At 57.5% G+C, this 23,670-nt stretch overlaps 2 protein-coding genes across 2 annotated transcripts; one reads left to right on the forward strand and one right to left on the reverse strand.

The window, feature by feature from the left end:
• Window positions 1–147: 147 nt before the first annotated feature.
• Window positions 148–3,459, reverse strand: PRCD (photoreceptor disc component). Its single transcript, NM_001097560.2, has 4 exons — window positions 3,276–3,459; window positions 2,925–2,993; window positions 821–901; window positions 148–486 (listed from the first exon to the last, which is right to left on the reverse strand). Exons 1-3 carry the CDS (start codon window positions 3,347–3,349, stop codon window positions 880–882), a joined length of 165 nt encoding a protein of 54 aa, NP_001091029.1. The 5' UTR covers window positions 3,350–3,459; the 3' UTR covers window positions 148–486; window positions 821–879.
• Window positions 3,460–5,862: 2,403 nt separating this feature from the next.
• On the forward strand, window positions 5,863–14,683 carry CYGB (cytoglobin). The gene is made up of 4 exons (NM_001077587.1): window positions 5,863–6,016; window positions 11,419–11,650; window positions 11,943–12,106; window positions 14,616–14,683. Exons 1-4 carry the CDS (start codon window positions 5,895–5,897, stop codon window positions 14,647–14,649), a joined length of 552 nt encoding a protein of 183 aa, NP_001071055.1. The 5' UTR covers window positions 5,863–5,894; the 3' UTR covers window positions 14,650–14,683.
• Window positions 14,684–23,670: the final 8,987 nt, after the last annotated feature.

A 23,670-nucleotide genomic window follows, 5' to 3' on the forward strand; every position in this document is an offset into this window, starting at 1 on the left:
TCTGCAGCCTCCAAAGGAGGCTGGGAGGGCGGGGGGTGGGTGGGGGTAGGGGGCAGGATTAACTAGCTGGATGACACTGGACAGATTCCTTAACCTCTCTCTGTTTCCTCATTTCCAAAAGTGTGGATAATAACACGCCCAGTCTTCTTGGGTCATTGCAAGGATTATATTAGGGATGAATGAGAAGCCCTTCCATAAGAAACCTGAGTCCCTCTCTGGGCCTGCCTCAGACTATCCTCAGGATCTCAGAGGAAGGGAGCCCAAGCCAGGGCAATGAGCGTCTTTGCCCTCCAGCCTGCCCCAGCCAGGCCTTGCTTCAGGAGCCCCACCACCAGGGTCTGGGGCAAAGGGAGGCCAGGCAGGTCCAGGGACTCAAAGGGAGGAGTCTACCTTCTTGATGACTGCTTTTTCCCATTTTTCTTCTTGCTGCTGCTGCTGCTTCCACCACAGCATGCTTTGTGGGTAAGAGGCCAGCCGGGACTTGAACTGAAATAGAAAACCAGATTGGCACTTCCTCCCATCCCAAGGCAGGGGCTTGCATTGCAGAATGGATATTCCAGAGCACACCCTCTCCCTTAGAAGTCCTCTGGCACTACAGTGCCAGCATGACCACCACTTCACCACACGCCCTTCCCTTAAAACTAACAAAGCCTTGCGCCATGGCCTGGACCACAGCAGGCTTGAGGCAGGAGCTGATGAGAGGCCACCCGCCTTCTGTGTACCCTCCATGGAGCTCTGCTCCCTCATGGCCAGGCCTTGCAGAGCCTGCCTTGTCCCCAGCCCAGCCCTCTACCTTCCAAGGCTTGCAGCCCTGCCCTACCTGCCTCTGCCAGCTGATCCCAGTCCCTGGGGCCGAGCTCCGCCTGACCGGGTGAAGACTTACTTCAGAGGCTCTTCCTTTCTAAACAGAAAAGCATGGGAGTCAGAGGATTGAAGGGGACGTCCTTCCCGTCTTTCCAGACTTCTTCCCTTTGCCCCACGCCTAGGGAGGCACCCCACTACTGAGGGGTAGGAGCAGCCAGGAAATCAGCTGGAATTTGTGACTGTGGAATTGCAGAGCAGAAATGTCATGCCTACTGCTCCCCAGACCAGCCCTTCACAACAGCCACCCGAAGCAGGAGGTGTTGGATGTTAGGCTGATTTTTCCAGTTAACTGGGTCCCTGGGAGTTAACAGGCAACTGCTTCCTTCTGGCTAGACCCCACGAGGCTGGGCCAGATGGTCCAGATTCAGCTTTTTTCTCCTGACAGGGAGGGTCCAGGCCCATTTCATGTAGAGGAGACCGACTACCTGAAGTCAGTTGCCATCAGCCACAAATAGGATGGATGACCTCGAGTGAAAAACTGACGCCTCCCCTTCCCTCAGTTTCCTCCACCATTAACAAGAGATAGAAACACTTGTCTTGCCAACCCTCTGGGGCTGTTACAACTTCCAAGTGAGTTAACGTTTAAGAGACCTCAAGGGAAGAATAGAACACTGATCAAGAGCCAGGTAACAACAGGAGAATAGCTAGCCGGCATTTATTAAACAGCTGTTTCGTGCCAAGTGCTTTAGGATGATCTCAATTTGAACCTCACAAACACCCCCACACCATTCTGTTATTAATCCCAGTTTATATACAAATAGAAAGATCACATAGCTTTCCCAGAGGCTCTCGGTCAGGAAGCAGGGAGTCAGGATGTGGACTCTGGCTGTCCGCCTCCAGACCCAAACTCAACAGGGAGGACTAGTCATTCAAGGGCCTGCTCTGCGTGAGGCCCAGTGCTCATCATTTCACCTTTGTCAGCCCATTTCACCAGCAGGCCTACTTGGGTAGTATCATGACCATCTCAGCTAGCCTAGATTGTCAAGGAAGGGTGGCCCAGAAATACCTGTCTCGGGCACATGCCCAGGGCTGCCCTCCTGACATTCAGAGCTTGGAGGAATCCCAGCACCGAGGAGGAATTTGGGGCCGCATACGGAGACAGATTCCCATTCTCATTTCTCATGGCTCGCCAGTCTCCACATGGCTGAGGGGCACCCAGGCAGGTCCTACACACCTGGAGAGCCGGTGGAGTGCCCCAGCAGGCAGGCACGCTCACTGGCTCAGCCATCTGAGCGCTGTGGGGAGACTCCCTCCAGCCACAGGCCCCGGAGCCCAAGGGCATCATGTGCTTTGTCTCACTAGAGTTGAGAGAAGGCTAGTAGACCTTTTGCAGGAGAGAATGTCCCTTCACACAGGACTCCCCCACTAGGTGGGTCCGGGGGCACAAAAGAACACGCACAACGGTATGTTCTTAATAAATGCATGTTGATTTTTCCGTGGTTTGTTGGGCATAGGAGCCCCTAACATCAAAGGACACTGGTCACCCAGGGAAGGAAGAATCCAGAAGTTCCCCAAACTTCCCTCCTTGTGGAGCCACATGGCTTCGGCCTAGGGAAGAGTTAACTTTCGGCCGCTGGAGACAGCGACCTGCCCGCAGGAGCTGCCCAGCCAATGGCAGGCGGTGCCGATGACGTCATGCCGCTCCTGCGCCTCCTATTGGGGGCCGGTGGGCGAATCCCGCCGGCGGCCGGGGCAGGGGAGCGGCTGAGGCGGAGCGGGGGCCGCGGGGAGGGGGAAGGGCAGCGAGCCGGCCGCCCGGAGCTGCTCCTGCCCCATCCTCTCCGGTCCCCCCGCGCCTTCCGATGGGACCCGGGGGACCACCCCGCACTCGGGCAAAGCAGAGCAGCTGCGGTGCAGAGGACAGGCCGGGGCGCCCAGTGCCGCGGGGGAGCACAGACACCGAGGCTGCCCACCGGGCACACGGGACCGGGTGGCTGGGGCGAGGGGCCCCGGCGCGCCGGCTCGGGTGCACTCATGTACCTGCCCAGGCACGGTCGGGGCGGCCAGGGCAGCCGCTTCCTCGACGCACCCTGCCTCCCCCAGCCCAGACTCTGCCTTACCTGCCCGAGGACTGGAGGTCTCTCTCCGACCTGCTGCCCACGACTGCCCCGTCTGCTCCGCTGGGCTCCCTGTGGGCGGGAGGAAGAGGCTGGAAGAGCTGTGGGCAGCGCCCGGGCCCAGAACCCCCTCTCCTGGCCGTGTTGGGCTGGGGGACCGGGGACTCCAGCCAGTCTCGGAGCACCTGCGAGCCCCCGCCCCCGCGTGCTCTGATGGGAAACCTCTCTGGACCTCCCTGCAAATCCTCCCCGCCCTCCAGCCTCCCAGGAGGTCCAGGCAGCCCCTGCACCACCCCTCACCCCCTAGCTTCTCCTCTCTCCCCATCCCTGCCCATGGCCCCATCAGCTTCTCACGGTTGGACCCGGTTGGCGAACCGGCGGCGCCAGAGCATGGCCAAGGTGCTGAGTAGGAAGAGGGTGGTGCACATGGCTCAGCTGCCCCATCCCCTCCCGGACAGAGTCTGCAGGAGAAAGGCCAAAATGGCCCTGCCGGCTCTCACAAGCCACTGCTGCCCATCCTGAGGTTCCTGCTGCCACTGGATTAGGAGGCTCAAGCTGATTAGTGGGGTCAGCCAACCCGACCTTGTGCAGACTGATTAACCTCACTGGGCCCAAGTTGTCGCCTGCGGTGGCAGGGTAAATCAAGCTGTCCATTCTGGATACAGATGTGACTAGGACCTGGGCCTAACCCTCAAGGGGCTTCTAGTCTAGACACTTGAGCTGGCAAGTCACATTAATGACCACAGTAGAGCGACTTGGGTGATGAGAGGCACCCGCAGAGCACTTTCGGAGTTGCATGTGTCAGGGAATGCTTGGGAGAGGAGCTGGGGGCATTGGAATTTGCAGGTGTTCAAGGAAGGTTACCTCCCCGCCAACAGAAGACTCTTCCGGGGCGGCTGACACAAAAGCACAGAGCATGTTCCAGCAACTGGAAGTTGAGTGTTGGCAGAACAATGATGTCATGGAGAGCCATGGGGAGGGGAGGAAGAATATTAGATAATGAAGCCAGAAAGACAAGGGAGGCCGGGGAGTGGAGGGGCGGCTGAGCAGTTGTGTTCTCCCCTCTGGACAGTCCTCCCCAAATGTTACTGATTTCCATAGCCCCTTCCATAAAAGACTGGATTTAAGTGTGCACTCATGAAATAAGTATATGCATCTGCTCATACATTAGATCTTCCACATCTGTGCGAATACAGTCCTGCATAATAAACACACATAAGACTTGTAAAAGATGAGATAAAGCTAAATAGAAATACTAAATAGAAATAGCGAATACTTGCTTTCCCAGTGCAAAGCTTCTGAGCAGCCACTTGGAAGGGCACCGCACAGGCATCGGGTGTCCTGTCAGAGGGGTTCAGTGAGGTGGCCCAGGCAGCATGTGGAGCACACAGGGGTCTGAGCATCCAGCTTCCTCCAGCCCTCTCCAAAAACCCCAGGGGTCTGCACTAGATTTTCCTTCCCTCCAAGGAGATGGAAGCGGTGTCAAGGGGTCTCCTGCCCAGGCTCCCAGGGAGGGCCAGAGCTGGGGCTGCACCTGGGCTCTCTACTTTGAAAAACGATTTTTAAAATACATAAGCCAAAGCGGAAGAGGTGAGCCGACCTCTTCTCACACTTGCAGAGGGACACCAAGTCTTGAGAAGGGCGGGGTCGCGAGGGAGCGACAGGGAGAAGTGGACACTGGCATCAGGTTTGGGCTGGGAGTCAGAGGTGCCACCTGGCCGCCCCGGGTCTGAACAGTTGCTTGCAGCGGGGGGATCCTGTGGCTCTGAGCTCCAGCCCCCACCTCTGGCCCAGCGGTCTTCACACCTCGCTGAGCAGGGCCACCAGGCCGAGAATTTGTCTACCCCATTCCCAGAACCGCAGCCATGGTAGCTGAGATGTCTCCAGGGCCTGGGCCTCCCCAAGATTTTTGACACCTTCCCCCCAAGACTTCTTTTTGCCCTGCCAGCTGCCTGGTCTGCGGACTTTCCTCCACCAGGGTCGGGATTCTGGGCAGCGCCTGTTTTTTTGCCTGCCTGTGTCATTAATAAGGCACCCAGGGACTTTTTTCCGACGCCCTGTGCACGTACCGAGGGGGGGGGGGGTGCGCTGGCCGGAAGGAAGGGGGGCCCAGGCCTCTGGCGCTGAAGTTCGACCGCCGGCCCCCATCCCCGCGGCGGCGGATTCCAGGACGGAATTGGAGCCGGGAGGCGACCCCGGTCCCGAAGCCCCGGAGCCTGGGGTGCGGAGCTCCGGGAGCGGCGCAGGGGAGGGGCCGGGAGCGAGCGCGAGCTCAGCCGGGACCCCGCGCCGCCGGAGGGGCTGCGTCCGCCCCCTCGGGCTGCGTCGGCCGCAGACGCCTGGGAGTGTTTCACTTTGAGTCGGTTCCCCGCCGCGTGCACGGTGCGCTCCCGCCCAGCGCCCGACCCCGCCCGCCGCGGCAGCCCGACCCCGCGCCCCCGAGCCGCGCCCGCCCGCCGGGGCGCACTCCTGCACGGCCCGCGCGGCCCCGCGCCGCGCGCCCGCCCCCTCCCCCGGGGCCCCCGCGCTCCCACCACACCTACGCCCCACCCCGCCCGGCGGTCAAGGTCCGCGGTGGCCCGCGGGCGCCGGCCGCGTCGCCCCCACCCCGCCCAGCCTGCACCTTGCCGGAGCTGGCTCACCGACGCGGGCCCGGGGGTTTGGAGCGGCTTTATTTTTTTTAACATTTTTCCAGCAGACCACATCCCCGCCCCCCGCTCGCGGTCCCCCGCCCCCCGCACATATACCCTGCACACACACACACACACACACACACACACACACACACCCGGCGCGCACAGACAGACACGCTCCCTCCCTCCGGCGCGCTCTACCCCTCGCTCGCCAGCCCGCCCGCCGCGCACGCAGCCGGCCCCGGCTCCCCGCGCCCCGCGCCCCGCGCCCCGCGCCCCGCCGCCGCCGAGCCAAGCCGGGCTGGGCTTGGAGCTGCTCATGGAGAAAGTGCCGGGCGAGATGGAGATTGAGCGCAGGGAGCGGAGCGAGGAGCTGTCCGAGGCGGAGAGGAAGGCGGTGCAGGCTACGTGGGCCCGGCTCTATGCCAACTGCGAGGACGTGGGGGTGGCCATCCTGGTGAGGTAGGTGTCACTCCGGCCGGCAGCCCGGGGGAGGGAGGACGGCAGCGGCTCCGGGCAGGGGCGGGTTCGGCCGGGTCCGAGCTCCGGCGCCACCTCTCCAGCTGAAATTGGGGCCGGGCCTGCCCGGGGTGCAGGCAGCGTGGGGCGCCTTGCGGTGGGCGAAGCCCTGGCTGAGCCCGTCCTGGCTCTGGGCGGTCGGGTACGAACTAAGAGCCAGACGCAGAAGGAGGGTACCTCTGTCCCCCTCCTCTGGCCGGGGCCTCAGAACTCCTGGCTCCCTCAGGCGTGCCTTCCTCCCCAGCGACCCCAACCACCCAACGCAGCCGCCACACACGTTTTACCAACCCTTCAGTTGGGGGCGCCCCATTTCAGAGGCGGGAAGACTGAGGCTGGGCCAAGCAGAGAGACAAAGAGGAGTGGACCCCTGTGCAGCTCGGCCCCTTTCTGTGTTCAAAGCCTCTGGGAAGGACAGAGCAAAGGGCCAGAGAATAGAGGTCAGAAGCAGTAGGTCACTGGGGTCCTCCTTTCCCAGCTGGCTCCTTCCTGCCCTGGGAGAGTAGGCCAGCAGGGAGTTCCCAGGTGAGGCCCAGGTGAGTGGGGAAGCAGACGGTCCCTAGGGTACAATGCCTGCTGAGCATGGTGGAGGGAAAGCAAGAAGCGTCAGGAGTCAGGGCTCCACCCTGGAACCACCACTTGAGGAGGAAAGGCCATTTGTGTTGGGCTCGGGGGTTACTCAGGTACCACATGCCCCCAAAGTGACACTTATTTACACATCTGCACCCTGGTGGACACATACCATTCCTCTGTACTCCACGTCTCCAACCCCCGCGAGTTAGTAACCGACTAGAGCCACAGATTGATGCTCTCTTCCCACACACGCGGGTCCCTGGGGCCCCAGACCTGCACTCACCCCCAACCCCCTGTCAGCGGCAGCAGCCGGATCTCAGACCACCGAGCAGGGCAGCCTGCTTATCTGGAGATGGGGTGAAGCCTCTTGCTTGTGGAAAGGAGAGTTGAAATGCATGCCTGCCTCCCAGTCCCAAGCCCCGGCTCTGGCTTCTGTCTCCCTGACTCTCTCTCCCTTCTGCCTCCCCCAAGCCTGGGACCTACCCGGCTCCGTAGCGATATGCCCTGATTCCAACTTGGAAACAGATTTTGGAGGAAAAAGAGCAAGAAGCACTCGTGAGTTTGAGGAGGATTCCTGAGGAAGGCTGCTATTTGGGCAGCCCCAAGACCCAGAAACATGGGGGTGGGGTGGGGAGGCTCCGAGGGGGTTTCAGATGCCGAAGCCATCAGACATTCTGAGACACAGACCCGCACGTGGGAGCACCCACACAAGCACACGGTAGGTAGTGGCGTTACAGATGCGCCAGACACAGCCCTGGGGGGGGGGGGGGTGGCTCTCAGCCATGCGTGCTGTGTGTCCGCGCCCCAGAGCCCACCAGGCCTCAGGATGCACCGGGTGAGCACATGGGTCACCAAAAGGAAAGGAGGCGGAGTCCACAGGGCCTTGGAGATTTTGTCTGGACACACTCTGCCATTTGCCAGGGAGCGTGAGGAGGTGATGTGTCCAAGATCCAGCCCTGGGGTACCACCCAACCTCCCCCAGGAGTGGGGGGTGCAGAGGAAAGACCTGAACACTATGGCCAGGGCTGTTTCTGGAGAGTCTGACATCTTGACAAGGTCTTTCCCTATATATGCCCCTGCTTGCACGGTTCCCCATTCCTGACTCTTAGGGAGGCTCAGTTTGGGCGGGTGGGGGTGGTGGCATCTACCCCTGTGCTCTGTGCTCAGTGAGAGGCCCACAATTAATCCAGAAGGCCTGAGACAGCAGTGAGGTCCAGCCGGCTGGTCAGCCCGGGCCACATTCCACCAGACCCACCTCTGTGTTGGTCGGAGCCCAGCGCTGGCCCAGCTCCTCCCTGCCAGACCCGAGCCCCACCAGCCTGCTCCCTCTGGGTCTCCTCCTGCTCTCTGCCCCCCGACCTGCCAGGTGGGGGAGAAGGTTGGTTAAAGGGGCTAGAGGGGAAGATTGATAAACCTCTCTGGTGTCCCAAAGGCCCCTCCCCAGATCCTGTGCCCCCCAACTTTTATCACTCACACCTCCCCAACTTCACACACATCCACAAGGACAGGCGCCAGTGAGAGCCTGAGACACTGAGTCCTCTGGCCCATCACTCTCAGGTCCTCCCTCCCTGCTGGGCTAAGGCCAGCTGCACCCCCACACCCTACCCCCCACCCCAGCCCCAGGAGTCCACAGCCAGGAAGGGGGTGGCAGTGCTGGTGGTGGTGGAAAAGCTGTCTTGGGGTCGGAACCAGACCCCATACCTGCACTCCAGTGGAGAGGGAACACCCATGCTCTAGGAAGACTCCCCTCCCGGTTGTAACTCTGCCACCTTCCCCCCTCACACTCAAGACAAGCCTATTTCAGGCTCTGTTGGAAGCCCAGATGCCTCTGGGAGCTGAGAAACTCCCCAAGGCTGGCTGCTGAGGCTTCTCCCCTGCAGGCAGCGCAGCACAGCACAGGCCCGGACCTGGAGGGTCGGGAGTGCTGGGGCTGGGGACAGAAGCCAGGAAGAGGGAGCAGAGCACGTGGCCCCCAGACTCCCCTGGTGCAGCAGAGGGGCTCCCTGGGACTGTCATTCCTCAGGGCCATAATGGCCCTGGGTGTCAAGGCAGGAGACTCGTTGGGCCCCAGGCCCCCATCTCCCTGGCACAGCAGTTTCTCCGAGGCAGGATTCGGAAGCCATCAAGGCAGGAGATGTCTGTCTGTCTTCCTGGCCCTGCCACCCACTTTGCTGGGCAACCCTGGGCATAGATTCCTAAAACAGAACGCGGAGATAAAAACAGTGCCAATCTCAGGAGGCTAGTGCAGGATTAATGACACAATCTAGTAAGTGCTCAGTAAGTCTTCCTTGTTAGCTCCTCATCAGTAAAATGGATATAACAATGCTTGCTTGGTTGTGGCAATTATTTTTTTTTTAAGATTTTATTTATTTATTCATGAAAGACACAGAGAGAGAAGCAGAGACACAGGCAGAGGGAGAAGCAGGCTCCACGCAGGGAGCCCGATGTGGCACTCGATCCTCGATCCCGGATCCCGGGATCATGCCCCGAGACAAAGGCAGACGCTCAACTGCTGAGCCACCCAGGCATCCCCGGTTGTGGCAATTAAGTGAAATAACAGGTGGAGATGTTTTGCACATTGGAACGCACCAGGCAAACAGCGATCATTATTTTTATTGCAATGTGAAGTGCCCAAAGTCTAAGGTAATACTCATTTAAGCCCAAATTGGGTTCTTTACATTTGTCCTTCATATCATGCGTCTCCAGAAAAATCCAACGTATTTTCAGACTCATTGCCTCATTTGTCCTCACTAGTGTATCTGTGAACTATCGAGTGGGAGGAACTCCTCTCACACTTTTGCAGACGGGAGGTTGTGAAGTGGTTTGCCCAAGGTCACCCTTGGTCTCCACATGGACTGCGTCCTCGCCACTCCCCCGCCTGCAGCAGCTTTGTCGCCTGACGGGATGGACTGGGCCAGAAGCTCTCTCTGCATCTGTTCCAGCTCTCTGGCCAAAGGGCTGATTTGGCAAATTATCAGTTTTCTCTGATCGCAAATGAGGATACTCCAGAGGTGTGAGAGAACCCAACAAAACAGGCCCAAGACATTCCGTATGTTTTCTGAAGTTCTGATCGGGTGTGTGTGAGTGTGTACCTGCACCTCCTGCAACACCCAGCTCTGCCAGGGAGAGAGAACGCAAAGGGCATTGGTGTCATCTTGCGGACCCAGGGCCCTGGGCTGAGGGGATGGGTCACAGCAGGTGTGAGACCCAGGCCCTGCCCTTGGGTTGTGGGACCCAGTCCAACAGGCAGGAAGGGAAGAAGCGGTAAAGGGTGGCGGGGAACCCCTAATGGCCTTAAAGGGACAGCCTGGGCACCGTGGGGTAGGAGGGCCAAGTCCAACGCAAGAAAGAGTGGGAAGGAAGGCTGGCCTGCCCGAGGAGTGTTTTACCAGCAGTGAGTGGGCTGGAGGAAGGTGGCTGAGTTGGGACAGTTTGTAGGAAGCCTGAGATCCCAGGTTAAGGATTTTGACTTTGTCCAGTAGATATTGGGGTGCCACTGAATGTGAGCATGAAAGTAACCTAATGAAAGTGACATTTGGGGGGAATTAGGCAATTTCAGGTAAAGTGGAGAGGGAAGGAGAGCACTAAAAAGACCTGGGGTCTGCCCCAGGACGTGCACGGGCTTCTTGGAGAAGCGAGATGTACAGATGTGAAGTAATGACGGACTCACACCAGGAGGGTAAGACCAGTCCGGAGCTGTAATTAAATCAGCCAATCAATAAGCGCAGCAGGCGGAGGAGGGAAGCAGGTAGGGAGGAGGGAACAGACAGAGCTGGCGGGAGAACTGTCCCGTGTTTCTTCCCTCCGTGACTGGGTGACCTGAGCCAAGTCACTCGGGCTTTACTTTTTGCAAAGAGAGCTCTACCTTGATCACGACCCACTGGCATTGACCGAGCACCCGGTGTTCACACTGTGCTGAGGACTCCACACGCGGTTTCCCAGTTCATCCTCATGGCAAGCTAGGAACAACCATGCCCGTTGCATGGACGAGGACACGGAGACTCAGAGAAGTGCCATCACTTATCCGAGGTCACGCTGGCCCCGGGGCCCAGAACTAGAGCTCTGGCCCTCTCTGCTGTGCCTGGAGCAGGCCTTGAGGGTGGGTGGGGCTGGGAAAGGAGGCCACAGCAAGAAAGACAGGAGCCTGGGAGACAGGGCTGACAGTCTGTGCAAGTTTGGCCCACAGATATGGCCAGGACCCGGGTCGGGGCGGCATGTCACCAGCTCGGCCAGAGGGAGGGTCTGTGTCTGGGGGCCCGCTACACACGGTGGTGAAAGAGTTACTGGTCCTGCCCCTCCTACCCCGCACCCCCACTACCCTGGCACCTTGGGGTGGACTCCCTGGTCACCCCAGCCACCTCGGGTGGGTCCCCCGTCACCTCGACCACCCAGCCGTCTTGAGGTGGGCTCCCCCTGTCACCCCAGCCACCTTGGGGTGGGCTCCCCACATCACCCCAGCCACCTCGGGGTGGGCTCCCTCCATCACCCTGGCCACCTTAGGGTGGGCTCTCCACATCACCCTGGCCTCCTTGGGGTGGGCTCCTCCCATCACCGGGCCACCTCGGTGTGGGCTCCCCCCATTACCCCAGCCACCTCAGGGTGGGCTCCCCCCGTCACCCTGGCCTTCTTGAGGTGGACTCCCCCATCACCCCAGCCACCTTGGGGTGGCTCCCCACATCACCCTGGCCACCTTGGGGCGGCTCCCCATGTCACCCTGGCCACCTCACGGTGGGGCCCAGGCAGTCCTGACTTGAGCACTCCCGCCCTCCCGCCAGGTTCTTTGTGAACTTTCCATCGGCCAAGCAGTACTTCAGCCAGTTCAAGCACATGACAGAGCCCCTGGAGATGGAGCGGAGCCCCCAGCTGCGGAAACACGCCTGCCGGGTCATGGGGGCCCTCAACACTGTCGTGGAGAACCTACACGACCCGGAGAAGGTGTCCTCCGTGCTCGCCCTTGTGGGCAAAGCCCACGCCCTCAAGCACAAGGTGGAGCCTGTGTACTTCAAGGTAGGTGGCTGTGGCCAATCCTCCGCCCACCCTGCTCTGGGAGCACCACTGGGGAACAGAGGGGACCACTGGGCAGCCCAGCCTCTCCCCCCTCAACCTCCACATGGTTGTGACAGGGAGGGGGCTGCAGGATCAGGTGGGGGCTGGGTCTCAAAGTTGCCAGGCTGTCCTGTTGTGAATGATCCCCCTGGCCAAAACCTGTCTAGAAGGGGTGCTGGGGGCCTTGGGGGCTTCGGGGGTGAGGAGGCAGGGCAACCAGGCGTTTACTTCTCCCTCCTCCCTTTGCCCCCAGATCCTCTCTGGGGTGATTCTGGAGGTGATCGCCGAGGAATTTGCCAATGACTTCCCACCTGAGACGCAGAGAGCCTGGGCCAAGCTGCGTAGCCTCATCTACAGCCATGTGACCGCTGCCTACAAAGAAGTGGGCTGGGTACAGCAGGTCCCCAACACCACCACGTGAGGAGGGGTGAGGGTGGGCCGGACAGCCTCCCCGCCGTCCTCCCCTGCCCCCCCCCCCCCCCCCCCCCCGGTCTCCCATCTCTCCTGGGGCACAGGAGCTGACTGCTGGGGCAGGAACTCTTCGGGAGGCTAGGTCTGGGGTCTGACGCTTAAGAAGAGGCATGATGGGAAAGGGCCGGGCCCCTACTAGATAGAGGCTGCTCCGAGCCATGAGCCCCAAACAGATTCTCCTGGGGTAGAGCCATCCCCTTCCCTAGAACACAAGAGCACTCAGAGCGGCCCAAGACCACGGCCGCCCAGGGCAGAGAGGCCCTACGAGGTTCCTGGCGGGAAGGCTAGCTCATCGGGCCCAGAGGCAGGCCAGGCTAATTCCCCACCACTTCCTCCCCGGTACCAATCACATGGGGCTGTTTGTCAGCTAATGCTGACCAGTGCTCCCTCCTGCCTCTGCCTCAGCAGGGCCGGAGCCAGGAGAATCACGAGGGTGTGTGCACACACGTGCACATGCCCAAGCGCACAAGGGGCCTGCGTGGGTGTCGCTACCCCGCACACACCTTCAGGGGTGTTTACTTCCAGGTTGACCCTAGAGGCCAGGTTCCCAGTTCTGGGGTGAGGGCCACGGAGATGGGCTCGAGGAGGGTGGCCAGCCTCAGGGACTCCAGCGGACTCGGAGCTCAAGGGGAGGGCTGGCCCCCAGACATGGTGGCTGGGAACACTCCGGCCTGCCCAGGCCCCCAAGGGGCAGGCAGCTCTGGGAGCTCAATGGAGGGGCGGAGGCAGGGCTGGAGTAGGAAGGAGAAAGAGGAGCGTAGGCGGGAATGGGAAGCAGGGGTCAGCCAGCGGCTCAGGACACGCGTTGTCGAGAAACATTCCCAGCAGTTTCCCATGGAAAAGGCGCGTCTGCTCCCCGGGCTCCGAGCGGCCCACGGACCTCCTGGACCTCCTGCTCGCAGGCCTCGGGGCCCAGCTCTGGAGGAGGTCCCCCGAGGGCGGACTTGGGAGGCCGGGCCTCCTGACCTTCCTGCTGCTGGCCACACGGGCCCCAGCTTGCTCCTGCTCCCTTCCCCCACATCGGCACCACCCCAGGAGAGTAGAAATCTCGGGAACTTCTGGCTACAGCTCGGCAGTGAGGCCAGATGTGCACAGCTGGGCCCTGGCCTGCCCCAGATCCCGGGGTGGGGAGGGGGACGTGGACGGGAAGCAGATAGAAGATCTTTACCTGCCGCAGGAGGTGCTGGCAGAGCCGGGGTGGCTGCCGGAAGCTGACGGCGGGGCCAGGGAGGGTCAGTGGGGGAAGGGGCTTGCCCTCCCAGCCTCCACCCAGGCCGGAGAGGCCGGCTCAGCTGCCAGAGATGAGTTTGTTTACAGCCAGGAGACAAGACTTCCTGCTTCTAGAGAAAAGGGCTTTTTTACAGAGGCCCTAGAGGGACCGGAGAGGGAAAAGGAGAGAGAGCTGGCCAGTCCAAGTCCCCGTGAATCAGAAACACATGGACCGCGTTTCCCAACACGAAGCCCTGTCCCCTCCCATGTCTTGCCCCAGCTGGACCCTTGGGACTGACGTCTCACCAAACCCCAAACATTAAGAAACCACCAGAATCTCCGTCTGCCCGGTCCTGCTCCTCGTGGAGGGAATGGATGGGCTGCAGTGAGGATTGGCTGAAGCCCTGCCTCCATCGGTCCTGAGCATCTCAAATTTGGGTCTCTCCCCACCCCAGCCGGGAAGTCCTGAGGATTGTCCCCTCATCCTTTTGCACACTACCCCCCAGCAACCCGGCTCTGATCTCCTGAAGGCACGGGTTTGGGCCCCCAGAAGACGTGTCTCCCTGGGCCGGGGGCCTACACACCCAACCTATCGCCAGGGTCCAAATGGGTTCAGATAGTGGGAGGGAGTCACAGAGCAGAGTTCTAGAAGGCCTCCGTCCAGCTTCTCTTATCAGGGAAGCAGTGGTGGGCCAGACGCCACTGTTTATTGAACTGTCTCTGCTTACGGGTGTGTGTGCATTTTTTTGTGGGTGGGGGAGTCGGGATGTTGGCGGGGGGGGGGGGGGGGATGGTGGTGAGCACAAAGGGGCTGCAGGGCTGAGAATGCCTATGGGCAGCAAGAAGGGCACCCAGGCAGGCCAACCGGGGAGGACACGGGTCTCAGGATTAATAGAAAAAGAGTTGGAAAGGTTCTTTGCAGTTTGTGAAGTAGGTTCACACAGTTGATGTTACTCCATCCTCGGAGAGGTAGGAGGCAAGGCAGATGTTATCCACATGTTGGAGAGAAAGATCTGAGGTTCAGGAGGGCCCCCTGATTGGTCTGAGGTCACGCAGCAGGTTCCTAGCAAAGAGGGAGCTAGAACTTGGGTCTGGTGGGGTGCTTTCAGCAGCAGTGTGCTGGGTCTCCCGGCAGCGAGTGTCCTACCTTGCCCTCCCCTGATCCCTCTCCCCTGACCCCCAAGCTCCTTGGCCCCACTCCGTGCCTCTTATAACCTCTTACCTCCATCTCCTCTCTCATCCACAGCCCACCGGCCACGCTGCCCTCTTCGGGGCCGTAGGACTCCCTCTCTCCTCCCCCCTCCCAGGCAGCACCTTGAGCAGAAGGCCGAGTTCTGAAGACCCTCCTTGACCCTCCATCTCTGGGTGCCAAGGAAGCTGAAGAATCCCTGACTCGTCTTCCCAGAAAGAGGCAGCCTCTGCTGTGGCCACGGTCCCCACTGGAGCCGCCGGGCGGTGGCGCTGGCTGCCTAGAGGCTGACCCCAGCTCAGCGGCCTGTGGGGCGGGGGACGCCTCCTCCTCCAAGAGCTGGGCCCACTATTCTTAGCTTTTCTACTCTCTGTCAGAGACCTAGCTGGGCAGCTGGCAGGAGTCCGGGGCAGGTCCGAGTCTGTCCAGGAATACACCAGCCCCGTTTCTCTCTGCCCGACCAGCATGCAGGTCCCATCACCTATCTAGAGCATCACGCACACTCACCTACCATATATACAGATATATTCTATATACGATCTATATATAAAATATATAAATATATATATACATACATATCTATACTGTGTATCTGCGGGGGCCCAGAGGTACATGTAAAGCCTTGGTTTTGCCCACCTGCGTGTGGGGCAGGGAGGGGTCCTGCTCATGCTTCTAAGCAGAGGACGGAGTGTTCTGGCAGAGATGGGAGTCCCACCTTAGCACAGAGAGGATCTATGCCTGTGGGCAGGGTTGGGGTGACCCAGGGGCCTGGGTGAGCAGGGTTGGGGTGACCCAGCTTGCCGGCAAAGTCCAGCCCATTCTCTGACCAACTCCCCACATTCCTGCTTTCCACTTCTAAGTAAAATGGAATTGGCTTTCCCCACCTCTATCTCCCTGCCCCCAAAAGGATGTGGCCCCTGACTCTCCAGCATGGGCAAGGGCAGACTGAGGGGCTGGCAGTGTGCGACAGGATGACAGCCCTGGGGGAGGGGCCATGGTCTAGAAACCTCGAATGCCAGCCCCATCTGCCTTTGCTGCTAGGAGCCCAGCGGGAGTGGGGCCCCACGCTGCTGTCAGTGATGACAGGCCAGATGCCTCCATCCCGTCCTGGCGCTCTGTGGGCCGAGGGCTGAGGGCCTTCCCTCCCCGCTCCCCCCGCTGCTGGCTGGCAGATGGTCCTGTCCACCCATCTGGGTCAGAGTTGCTGGGGACCCCCCCCCATGTGTGCCCCTTGGTCACGTGTGCCATCCTCAAGGATGCCTAGCTACTGTGGCTGCTGTGCCTGTGTCCCCTCCTGTCCCATCCTCGTGCAGCCATGCGTGTAACTGCCTGTCCTTTTGTAGTTTCTGATGTTTGTAACCAGATCCAGCCGTGTCATTAAACAGACTCGCTCTTCCCATGTCTGTGCCACTCGTTCTGTCTTTTCCTGCCAGCTGCCTCTCGCCTCTGCCTCCCTTCCTTCGCTCGGGGCTCAGGGCTTTTCTGGAGAGCCACCCCAGGGACCCCTCACCTGTGCCTTAGCCGTGGCTGGCTGAGGCTCCTCTGAGTCGGGGTTTATAACCGGAGCAGACACCCCGACCCGTTTTAATCAGAAGCACAGGGCTGGAGATTGGGCTTTGGAGGGCCAGGAAGGGTGTTTGTGCTTGTTTTTGAAAAGTCGTGGGACTTTTCATCTTTTGTTCTGGAAATCTCCTCTGTGGGGGAGGATAAGATGAGTGAGGGAGTATGCAGGGGGAGATGTTCAGGAAGAAGGGCTCTGCTGGTCTGATGCTCCAGGGAGAGAGCCAAGGATCGGCCCCCACCTGCCAGACCGGAGCACTGGGCCTTCCGCACCGGGAGAGCAACGTTCCTGAAGTGCCAAGGGCGCTTGAGAAAGGAAGGGTGCTCATACCGCCTGAAATTTCTAGCACCTTCCCCAAGTTCTCAGCTCCCAGACCTCCTTCCCAAGTCCTGTATCCTGCATCCCACAGCCGCAGGCCAGCCCGCCCAGCCCCCACTCACGAGGGAGGCCACAGCCAAAGCATCAACTCCCTGCTGAGGGACCAGGAGGTCACCACCCCTGGGTGGGCTGCAGGAGAAGCAGGAAGCAGCCTCCGCCCCTTGGGAGGGCTCCTGGCTGCCTGGAAAGATTCAGCTGACTGTACAGGGAAAGTCTTGTCTCCCAGACCACGAACTCCTCGAGTGCAGGCTACGGCTTCATCTCCCGGGCCTGGCACAGCAGAGGTGCTCAGTAGAAATCCAAAGAATAAATGAATACCACTCATAGAAAGACCAGGACATGAGGCCAAGAGTGAGCTGTGCAAACAAGGCATAAGTGCAGAGTGGAGAGGACGGCATCAGGCAAGGCTCTTCAGGGAAGCGGCGCTGCAGGATAGAGTGCTGGGCTCTGGAGCCAGACTGCCTCCTGATGCTGTGCGACTTCGGGCAAGTCACTCAGCCCTTCTGAGCTGCATGGTCACCTCTAATTTAAAACAGGAGTGAAAGGGCAGCCCGGTTGGCTCAGCAGTTGAGAGCCTGCCTTCTGCCCAGGGCCTGATCCTAGAGCCCCAGGATCGAGTCCCACATCGGCTCCCTGCATGGAGCCTGCTTCTCCCTCTGCCTGTGTCTCTGCCTCTCTCTCTCTCTCTCTCTCTCTCTGTGTCTCTCATGAATAAATAAATAAAATCTTAAAATAAAATAAGAGTGAAATAAATAAAATAGGAGTGAAGAAGGCAGGTACGGGAGAAGGAGGATGTAAGCCAGCCACAGTACTGGGACGTGGGCGTGCTTGGGATGGGGTGACTTGACTAGCAGGCCATGGGAAGCAGCAAATGGAAGGAGGAGACAGGGTGGGCTGGCCAAGGCCAGTCTTGAGAGAGGAGGGACAGAGATGGAAAGAGGAAGGCGGTGAATGAAGGAGGGAAATCACAGGAAGTGGGGCAAAGGACAGGGAGGTGGACGCAGGCCCTTGGGGGCCTGCCCGTGCTGGGCCTGCTGGCCACTGGTAAGTTCAAGCTGAGCCAGAGCGGAAGGGCTGGGGGAGCTGTGGAGGCAAGGGGGCCTCTGTGGGCGTGTGGGGGAGAGCCCCTGGGAAGAAAGACACCCCCCTCACTTCAGTTGGCTTATGTGGCAAAGGGGCTTCTGAACCAGACAAAACTGGAATCATTCTGGAATGTGGCCCTTGAGAAAGTTTATCGCTGATCCCCACCTCCTAGACAGGGGACACGGGCAAATAGCGACTCCCCCCCCACACACACACACACCTGGGCTAGAGATGGTGCTGGGTAGGGGTGGGGCGTGGAGGGCAGCTCGGCAGGGCCCAGGTGCCCCCAGGGGGCTCTCTGTCCCCAGGGTAGAGGCCCAAGGCCTAGGCTTTTGTGCTTTACACTCAGCGACAGCCTTGTCACTGGAGAGCTAAGCAACTGGGCCAGTTCCGCCTGGCTTGCCCCGGCTGCGAGGGATGGGGTGTAGGGAATGGGGGTGCCCAGGCTGCGGCTCCTTCCCGGCCCAGCGGCCCTGGCCACGCAGCCCCACAGCGCCCCCTGCTGGCCGATGGGCGGGACCCTCACCGGAGGCCGCGCACCAGCGCCGGCGACCTTCCCCTTGCCCCAGGGGCACACCTGCCACCCTCGCTTTAAAGGCATCCCAGGCAAAAGGAAAAATGTGAGCCCTCGTGCCTATTCACAAAGATATCCTCCCATATACTGGACCAACTGGAAAAAGTGAATAAATGCTCTGTTAAAAAAGGGGCTATAGGGACACCTGGGTGGCTCAGTGGATGAGGGTCTGCCTTAGGCTCAGGAAGTCATCCTGGGGTCCCACCTCGGGCTCCCCACGGAAAGCCTGCTTCTCCCTCTGCCTGTGTCTCTACCTCTCTCTGTGTCTCTCATGAATAAATAAATAAAATCTTAAAAAAAAAAACCCAAACAGACTATATACAAAGCATCCCAGGTGCCCGATGGTTGGCTCCACTTTGACAACATGGACAAAGTCACTCATTTCTGGTGGCTCCAGGTGTCCCTCGGCTTGTGGCTGCCTCACCCCAGCCTCAGCCTCGTGGCTGCATGGTCTTCTCTGTGTCAGCCTAAACCCAAGATGATCTTATCTCGAGACCTTTAACTCAATTACCTCCGCAAAGACCCTTTCTCTGAGGAGGCAGGTTCCTGGTGGACGTGAATTTGGAGGCTTCCACTTAGCCCACTACACCCATTAGGGGAGGAAGGAGTAATGGGATAAGCAGGGACCCAGCGTGACCGGGGGGTTAGAACCTGCTCCCCCTCCTATATGCCAGACACTCGCTGGGCTGGGCCGTACTGGCCTGGCTGGGCCCTGCTCTGGGAATTGTCCATCCTTCATGGGGAGGAAGAACTTGGGAACAAGTGTGTGAACAGCAGGGGTAATTTCACACCAGTGAGGACAGAGTCTTCGGAGGCAGGAGGGAGCTCCTCTACATGGGCCTGTCTGTTCTCCTCCAACACCCTCAGACCTGCTCCTCATGACCCCATTTTATGACCCCATTCTATGACCCAAGAGCTGGGTTCAGTTAACAACATGCCCACAGTCACAGGGCAAAGCAGGACCCCCAAGCTGATCCAAAAGTCTAAGCTAATACCCCTATCCCATTAGCAGAGAAATGCAGAGCAAAGCACACAGAGCAGAAAAAAAAAAAGCCACCACCCCTGGCCTGGCCTCCTCACCACCCTACTATCTCCATGGTCTGTCTCCACTCAGCAGCCAGGCAAGGCTTTCTCCAAACTTGTTGGCTCCAGCTCAGACCTCCCACTGGCCTCCAGGTCCTAGATAGCCTTCCAGGGTCTAGAAGCCCCTATAAAAGGAGCAGCAAATAATGGGGGAGGCTAATAAAGTCAAGAAGGGACCTGGGGTCTGAGACTGTGGAGAGAGATGGGAAGGCCCCTCAGAGCTTCAGAGAGAAAGAGTAAGTGTCCACAGACCTTGTGTTCTCAGTTTCTCTATCCTGAACTGAGATCTGGGCCTATGGAGGGCGCTCAGGTGTTTCTAGCTCCAGACTCTGCATTCACTTCTAGATCCCCTTGAGTCATGGGAAAGACTTTGGGAGCCTGAGAGAGCAAAGCTCCTCCGAACAGCTTTTGGGAGCACCTGGGTGGCTTAGTAGGGTAAGCATCTGCCTTCACTCGGGTCATGATCCCAGGATCCTAGAATCAGGCTCCCTGATTGATGGGGAGCCTACTTCTCCCTCTCCTGCCTCTTGATTGTGCTCTGGTTTTCATTTTCCTTCAAATAAATAAGCAAAATCTTAAAAAAAAAAAAAAAAAAAAGCAAAGAAAAGAATAAAATCTTAAAAAAAAAAAAATGGGACGCCTGGGTGGCTCAGCGGTTGAGCATCTGCCTTCAGCTCAGGGCGTGACTCTGGGATCCAGGATGAGTCCCACATCAGCCTCCTTGCATGGAGCCTGCTTCTCCCTCTGCCTGTGTCTCTGCCTCTCTCTCTGTCTCTCATGAATAAATAAAATCTTTAAAAATAAATAAATAAATAAATAAATAAATAAATAAATAAATAAAATCTTAAAAAAAAAAAACAGTTTTTGTGTTTCTTAGGACAGAGGGTGGGCAGCACCATTTCAGACTGGTGTCAGGAAACCCGTGCTGGTCCAGATTTGCCCTGCCTCACTGTGTGACCCAGGACTGAGTCCCAGTTATGGCAGGCTAAGATGAAGGGCCAGGTGACAGCTGAGGCCCACAGGCCCTTGAGCTGTTCCTTTTCCCGCTGAGCCAGAGTCTCCCCGGGAGACACTTCCAGGGGCCCCAGGGAACTAAAAGCCTAGGGGTGACCAGCATCCCCACAAGTGCAGCAAAGGTCAGGACTCCAGGCCACAGGGTAGGGCACTGGGAGGTCAAGGACCAGGATCCAGGAGGAAGAAAAATACAGACCAAAGATTTCTTTTTCCTTTCCTCCTCTTTATGTTTTTTTTTTTCTTTTTCAATTATCTAAGTTTACATTTATATATTCTCACTGTAAATGATTCCAGAAATACTGTAAATTTAACGTTAAATATGACAGGGGTGCCTAGATGGCTCAGTCAGTTAGGAGTCTGATTCTTGATTTCAGCTCAGGTCTTGATCTCAGGGTCATGAGCACAAGCCCCGTGTTGGGCACACAGCTTACTGAAAGAAGGAAAGAAAGAAAGAAGGGAAGAAAAAGAAGTGACAGTCTCTCTCCAGGGGCTCTATAGATTACAGGCTACCCAGGAACACACGCCCCATTGGCCAGCGGCAAGGCCTTGAGCAGATGACTTAAATTTACTGTGTCTCAGATACTCATCTGTACAATGGACCGTTGGCAGGGTGAAATGAATTCATGCGTTTACAGAAAGCATTTGGGCAATACCTGGTGTTCATGGGGCATCTTGAGCAATTTATGCAAATGGCACCATAAGGAACGATGGTGGACACATACATGGCACATCTCCTTTGCTCACATACACACTCCGTTGTCCCATTGGTTCACTTACAAAACACAAGTTCAAAGGTAGAAGTATTAGACAAACAGCAGAGCACGAAATCTGATACCATAGCCCTTCTGGGGTGCCTGGCTGGCTTAGTCGGTACAGCATGTGACTATTGGTCTCAGGTTTGTGAGTTCAAGTCCCATGCTGGGTGTAGAGATTACTTGGAAGTTAAAAAAAAAAAAAAGGTCAAAAAAGCCTTTCCGAGCTCAGGGCCCTGGGCTACCATCCAGGTCACATGCCCATGAAGCTGGCCCTGCCTCTGGACAACAGCCATTGGGGAGTGAACCTGCCACTGAGCTTGGAAGTGGATTATCCCTTAGCCAGGCTTGAGAGGCCCACAGGCCCAGCTAACACTTCGATTATAGCCTCACAAGAGACCCTGAGCCAAAGAACCTAGCTAAGCCATCCCATACGATTCCTGACCCACAGAAACTGTGAGATAATAGTGTATGTTGTTTTAAGCAGCTAAGTTTGGGCTAACTTGCTAGGGCAGCCCTAACTAACAAATACAGCTGGCATTCTTTTGGAAAGCACAACTTTTCTTCCCCCAAAGTAGGGTTATTTGGTTACTTTGAAACACAGTTCCTACTGAAAAGACAGGATAGATGCTTAAGATTTCCCCTCTATTTACCTTTATTATTATTTTTAAAATCTCTACACCTAATGTGGTACTCAAACTCACAACCCCAAGATCAAGAGTCACACATTCTACCAATGGAGACGGTCAGGCCCCCGCACCAATTTTCGAAGTAAGATACTGGTTTATTTTTTTTAAAAAAAGATTTGATTTATTTATTTGAGAGAGAGAAAGAGGGCACAAGTGGAGGGAAAGTCAGAGGGAGAGGGAGAAACAGAGTCCCCGCTGAGCAGGAAGCCTGATGCAGGCCTCGATCCCAGGACCCCAGGGTAATGACCTGAGCCAAAGGCAGACGCTCAACTGACTGAGCCACCCAGGCACCCCAAGATATTGGTTTAAAATGGCCCTCTGGGGGGGTCCCAAGAGTTTCTCTGGTTTCTCCTGTTTGAGTTTCTCAGGAACACACAACTTTTCACAATTCCTGTGTATCTCAATCATCTATGATCATTTTCCTTTTTTAAAAGATATATGTATATATATCTTTTTAAAAGATATATGTATATATATCTTTTTAAAGATTTTATTTATTTATTCATGAGAGATAGAGATAGAGAGAGAGGCAGAGACACAGGCAGAGGCAGAAGCAGGCACCATGCAGGGAGCCTGATGTGGGACTCCATCCTGGGACTCCAGGATCACGCCCTGGGCCAAAGGCAGACGCTCAACCGCTGAGCCACCCAGGCGTCCCTTAAAGATATATTTATTTGAGAGACAGAATGTGAGCAGAGGAAGGGGCAGACGGAGAGGGAGAGAACCTCAAGCAGACTCCCAGCTGAGTGTGTAGAGTCCCAATGTGGGGCTCAGTCCCACAACCCCAAGATCATGACTTGAGCAAAAATCAAGAGTCAGAGGCCCAACCGACTGATCCACCCAGGCACCCATACGATCTTTTTTTTTCTTTTCTTATCTTTTTTGATGCTCAGATTATTTTAGTTTGGCCACTGGGAGTCCTTTCTAGCTGATTCCTGGGCTTATGACCTGAGCCGAAGATTTTAAGTAATCTCTACACCCAATGTGGGGTTCCAAGTCACTCCCAAGATTAAGAGTCACATGCTCCCCTGACTGAGCCAGCCAGACACCCTTCTTATTTTGTCATTTAAAAATTGACTTGTAGGGCAGCCCTGGTGGTACGGCGTTTTAGCACCGCCTGCCCAGGGCGTGATCCTGGAGACCCTGGATCGAGTCCCACGTCAGGCTCTCTGCATGGAGCCTGCTTCTCCCTCTGCCTGTGTCTCTGCCTCTCTGTGTCTCTATGAATAAATAAATAAAATCTTTAAAAAATAAAAAAAATAAAAATTGACTTGTAGAACCTCTTTTTTTAGTTTCTGGATACTGATCCTTAGTTACATCCAACAGATGCACTTTCTTCCATTTGCTTGGCTTCTAACTTTTCGAGGGCATCTGTTATGGCACAAAAGTCTACAACTCTTATGTCATCTGATCTGTCGACCATTTTGTTGATGGCTTCTGGGTAGTGCTCCTAGCATGGGGTGTCTTCCTAGGGAGGCCCCAGCACCTCAAGGTTAGCTAAATGGCCTAATGTAACTCATCAAACAGCTAGTTAGTGGTGAACTAGATATACTAGAGTATTTGCCACCACAGCCCGTGTCCCCCGCCCCCACCCCACTGCCCTTCCAGGGTGACTGCAGCCTCCAGGGTGAGGAAGGGAAGATGCACCAGTGATCTGGCGTCTGCAGGATGAGCCCAGTGGGGATATGGGCTCTAGAATACCATTTAAAGGCCATCCCCAAAGCCAGTCAGAATGACCAAGGTCGGCTGATGCCCCAGGGGAGGGCTGATAAAGGGTTGAGAACAGCGCATGTGAGGAGCAGGCTGCTGGGAGGGAGGCTGAGATTTCAAGGTCACCAAGGGGGAGGAGACAGCATCAGGAAGAGAGGGTGCTGAAAAGCATCTCTGGGCCCCAAGAGTCTGACCACATCAGCCTCTGGACACTGGGTGCTTCTAGGGTACCTGCGGTCTTGCAGCTCACAAGCCCCCAAATAGAGGG

Source organism: Canis lupus, chromosome 9 (genome assembly GCF_011100685.1).
Source record: "Canis lupus familiaris isolate Mischka breed German Shepherd chromosome 9, alternate assembly UU_Cfam_GSD_1.0, whole genome shotgun sequence".
Classification (NCBI taxonomy): domain Eukaryota; kingdom Metazoa; phylum Chordata; class Mammalia; order Carnivora; family Canidae; genus Canis; species Canis lupus.

Bases quoted from the DNA above. Each gene is read 5' to 3' on its own strand.
- PRCD (NM_001097560.2), bottom strand. From the start codon at position 3,349: ATGTGCACCACCCTCTTCCTACTCAGCACCTTGGCCATGCTCTGGCGC. The intron at 2,994-3,275 runs GTGAGAAGCTGA...TCCCGCCCACAG, and splicing joins TTCGCCAACCGGGTCCAACC to GGAGCCCAGCGGAGCAGACG. The intron at 902-2,924 runs GTAAGGCAGAGT...TTTTCTGTTTAG, and splicing joins GACCTCCAGTCCTCGGGCAG to AAAGGAAGAGCCTCTGAAGT.
- CYGB (NM_001077587.1), top strand. From the start codon at position 5,895: ATGGAGATTGAGCGCAGGGAGCGGAGCGAGGAGCTGTCCGAGGCGGAG. The intron at 11,651-11,942 runs GTAGGTGGCTGT...CTTTGCCCCCAG, and splicing joins TGGAGCCTGTGTACTTCAAG to ATCCTCTCTGGGGTGATTCT. The intron at 12,107-14,615 runs GTGAGGAGGGGT...TCTCATCCACAG, and splicing joins CAGGTCCCCAACACCACCAC to CCCACCGGCCACGCTGCCCT.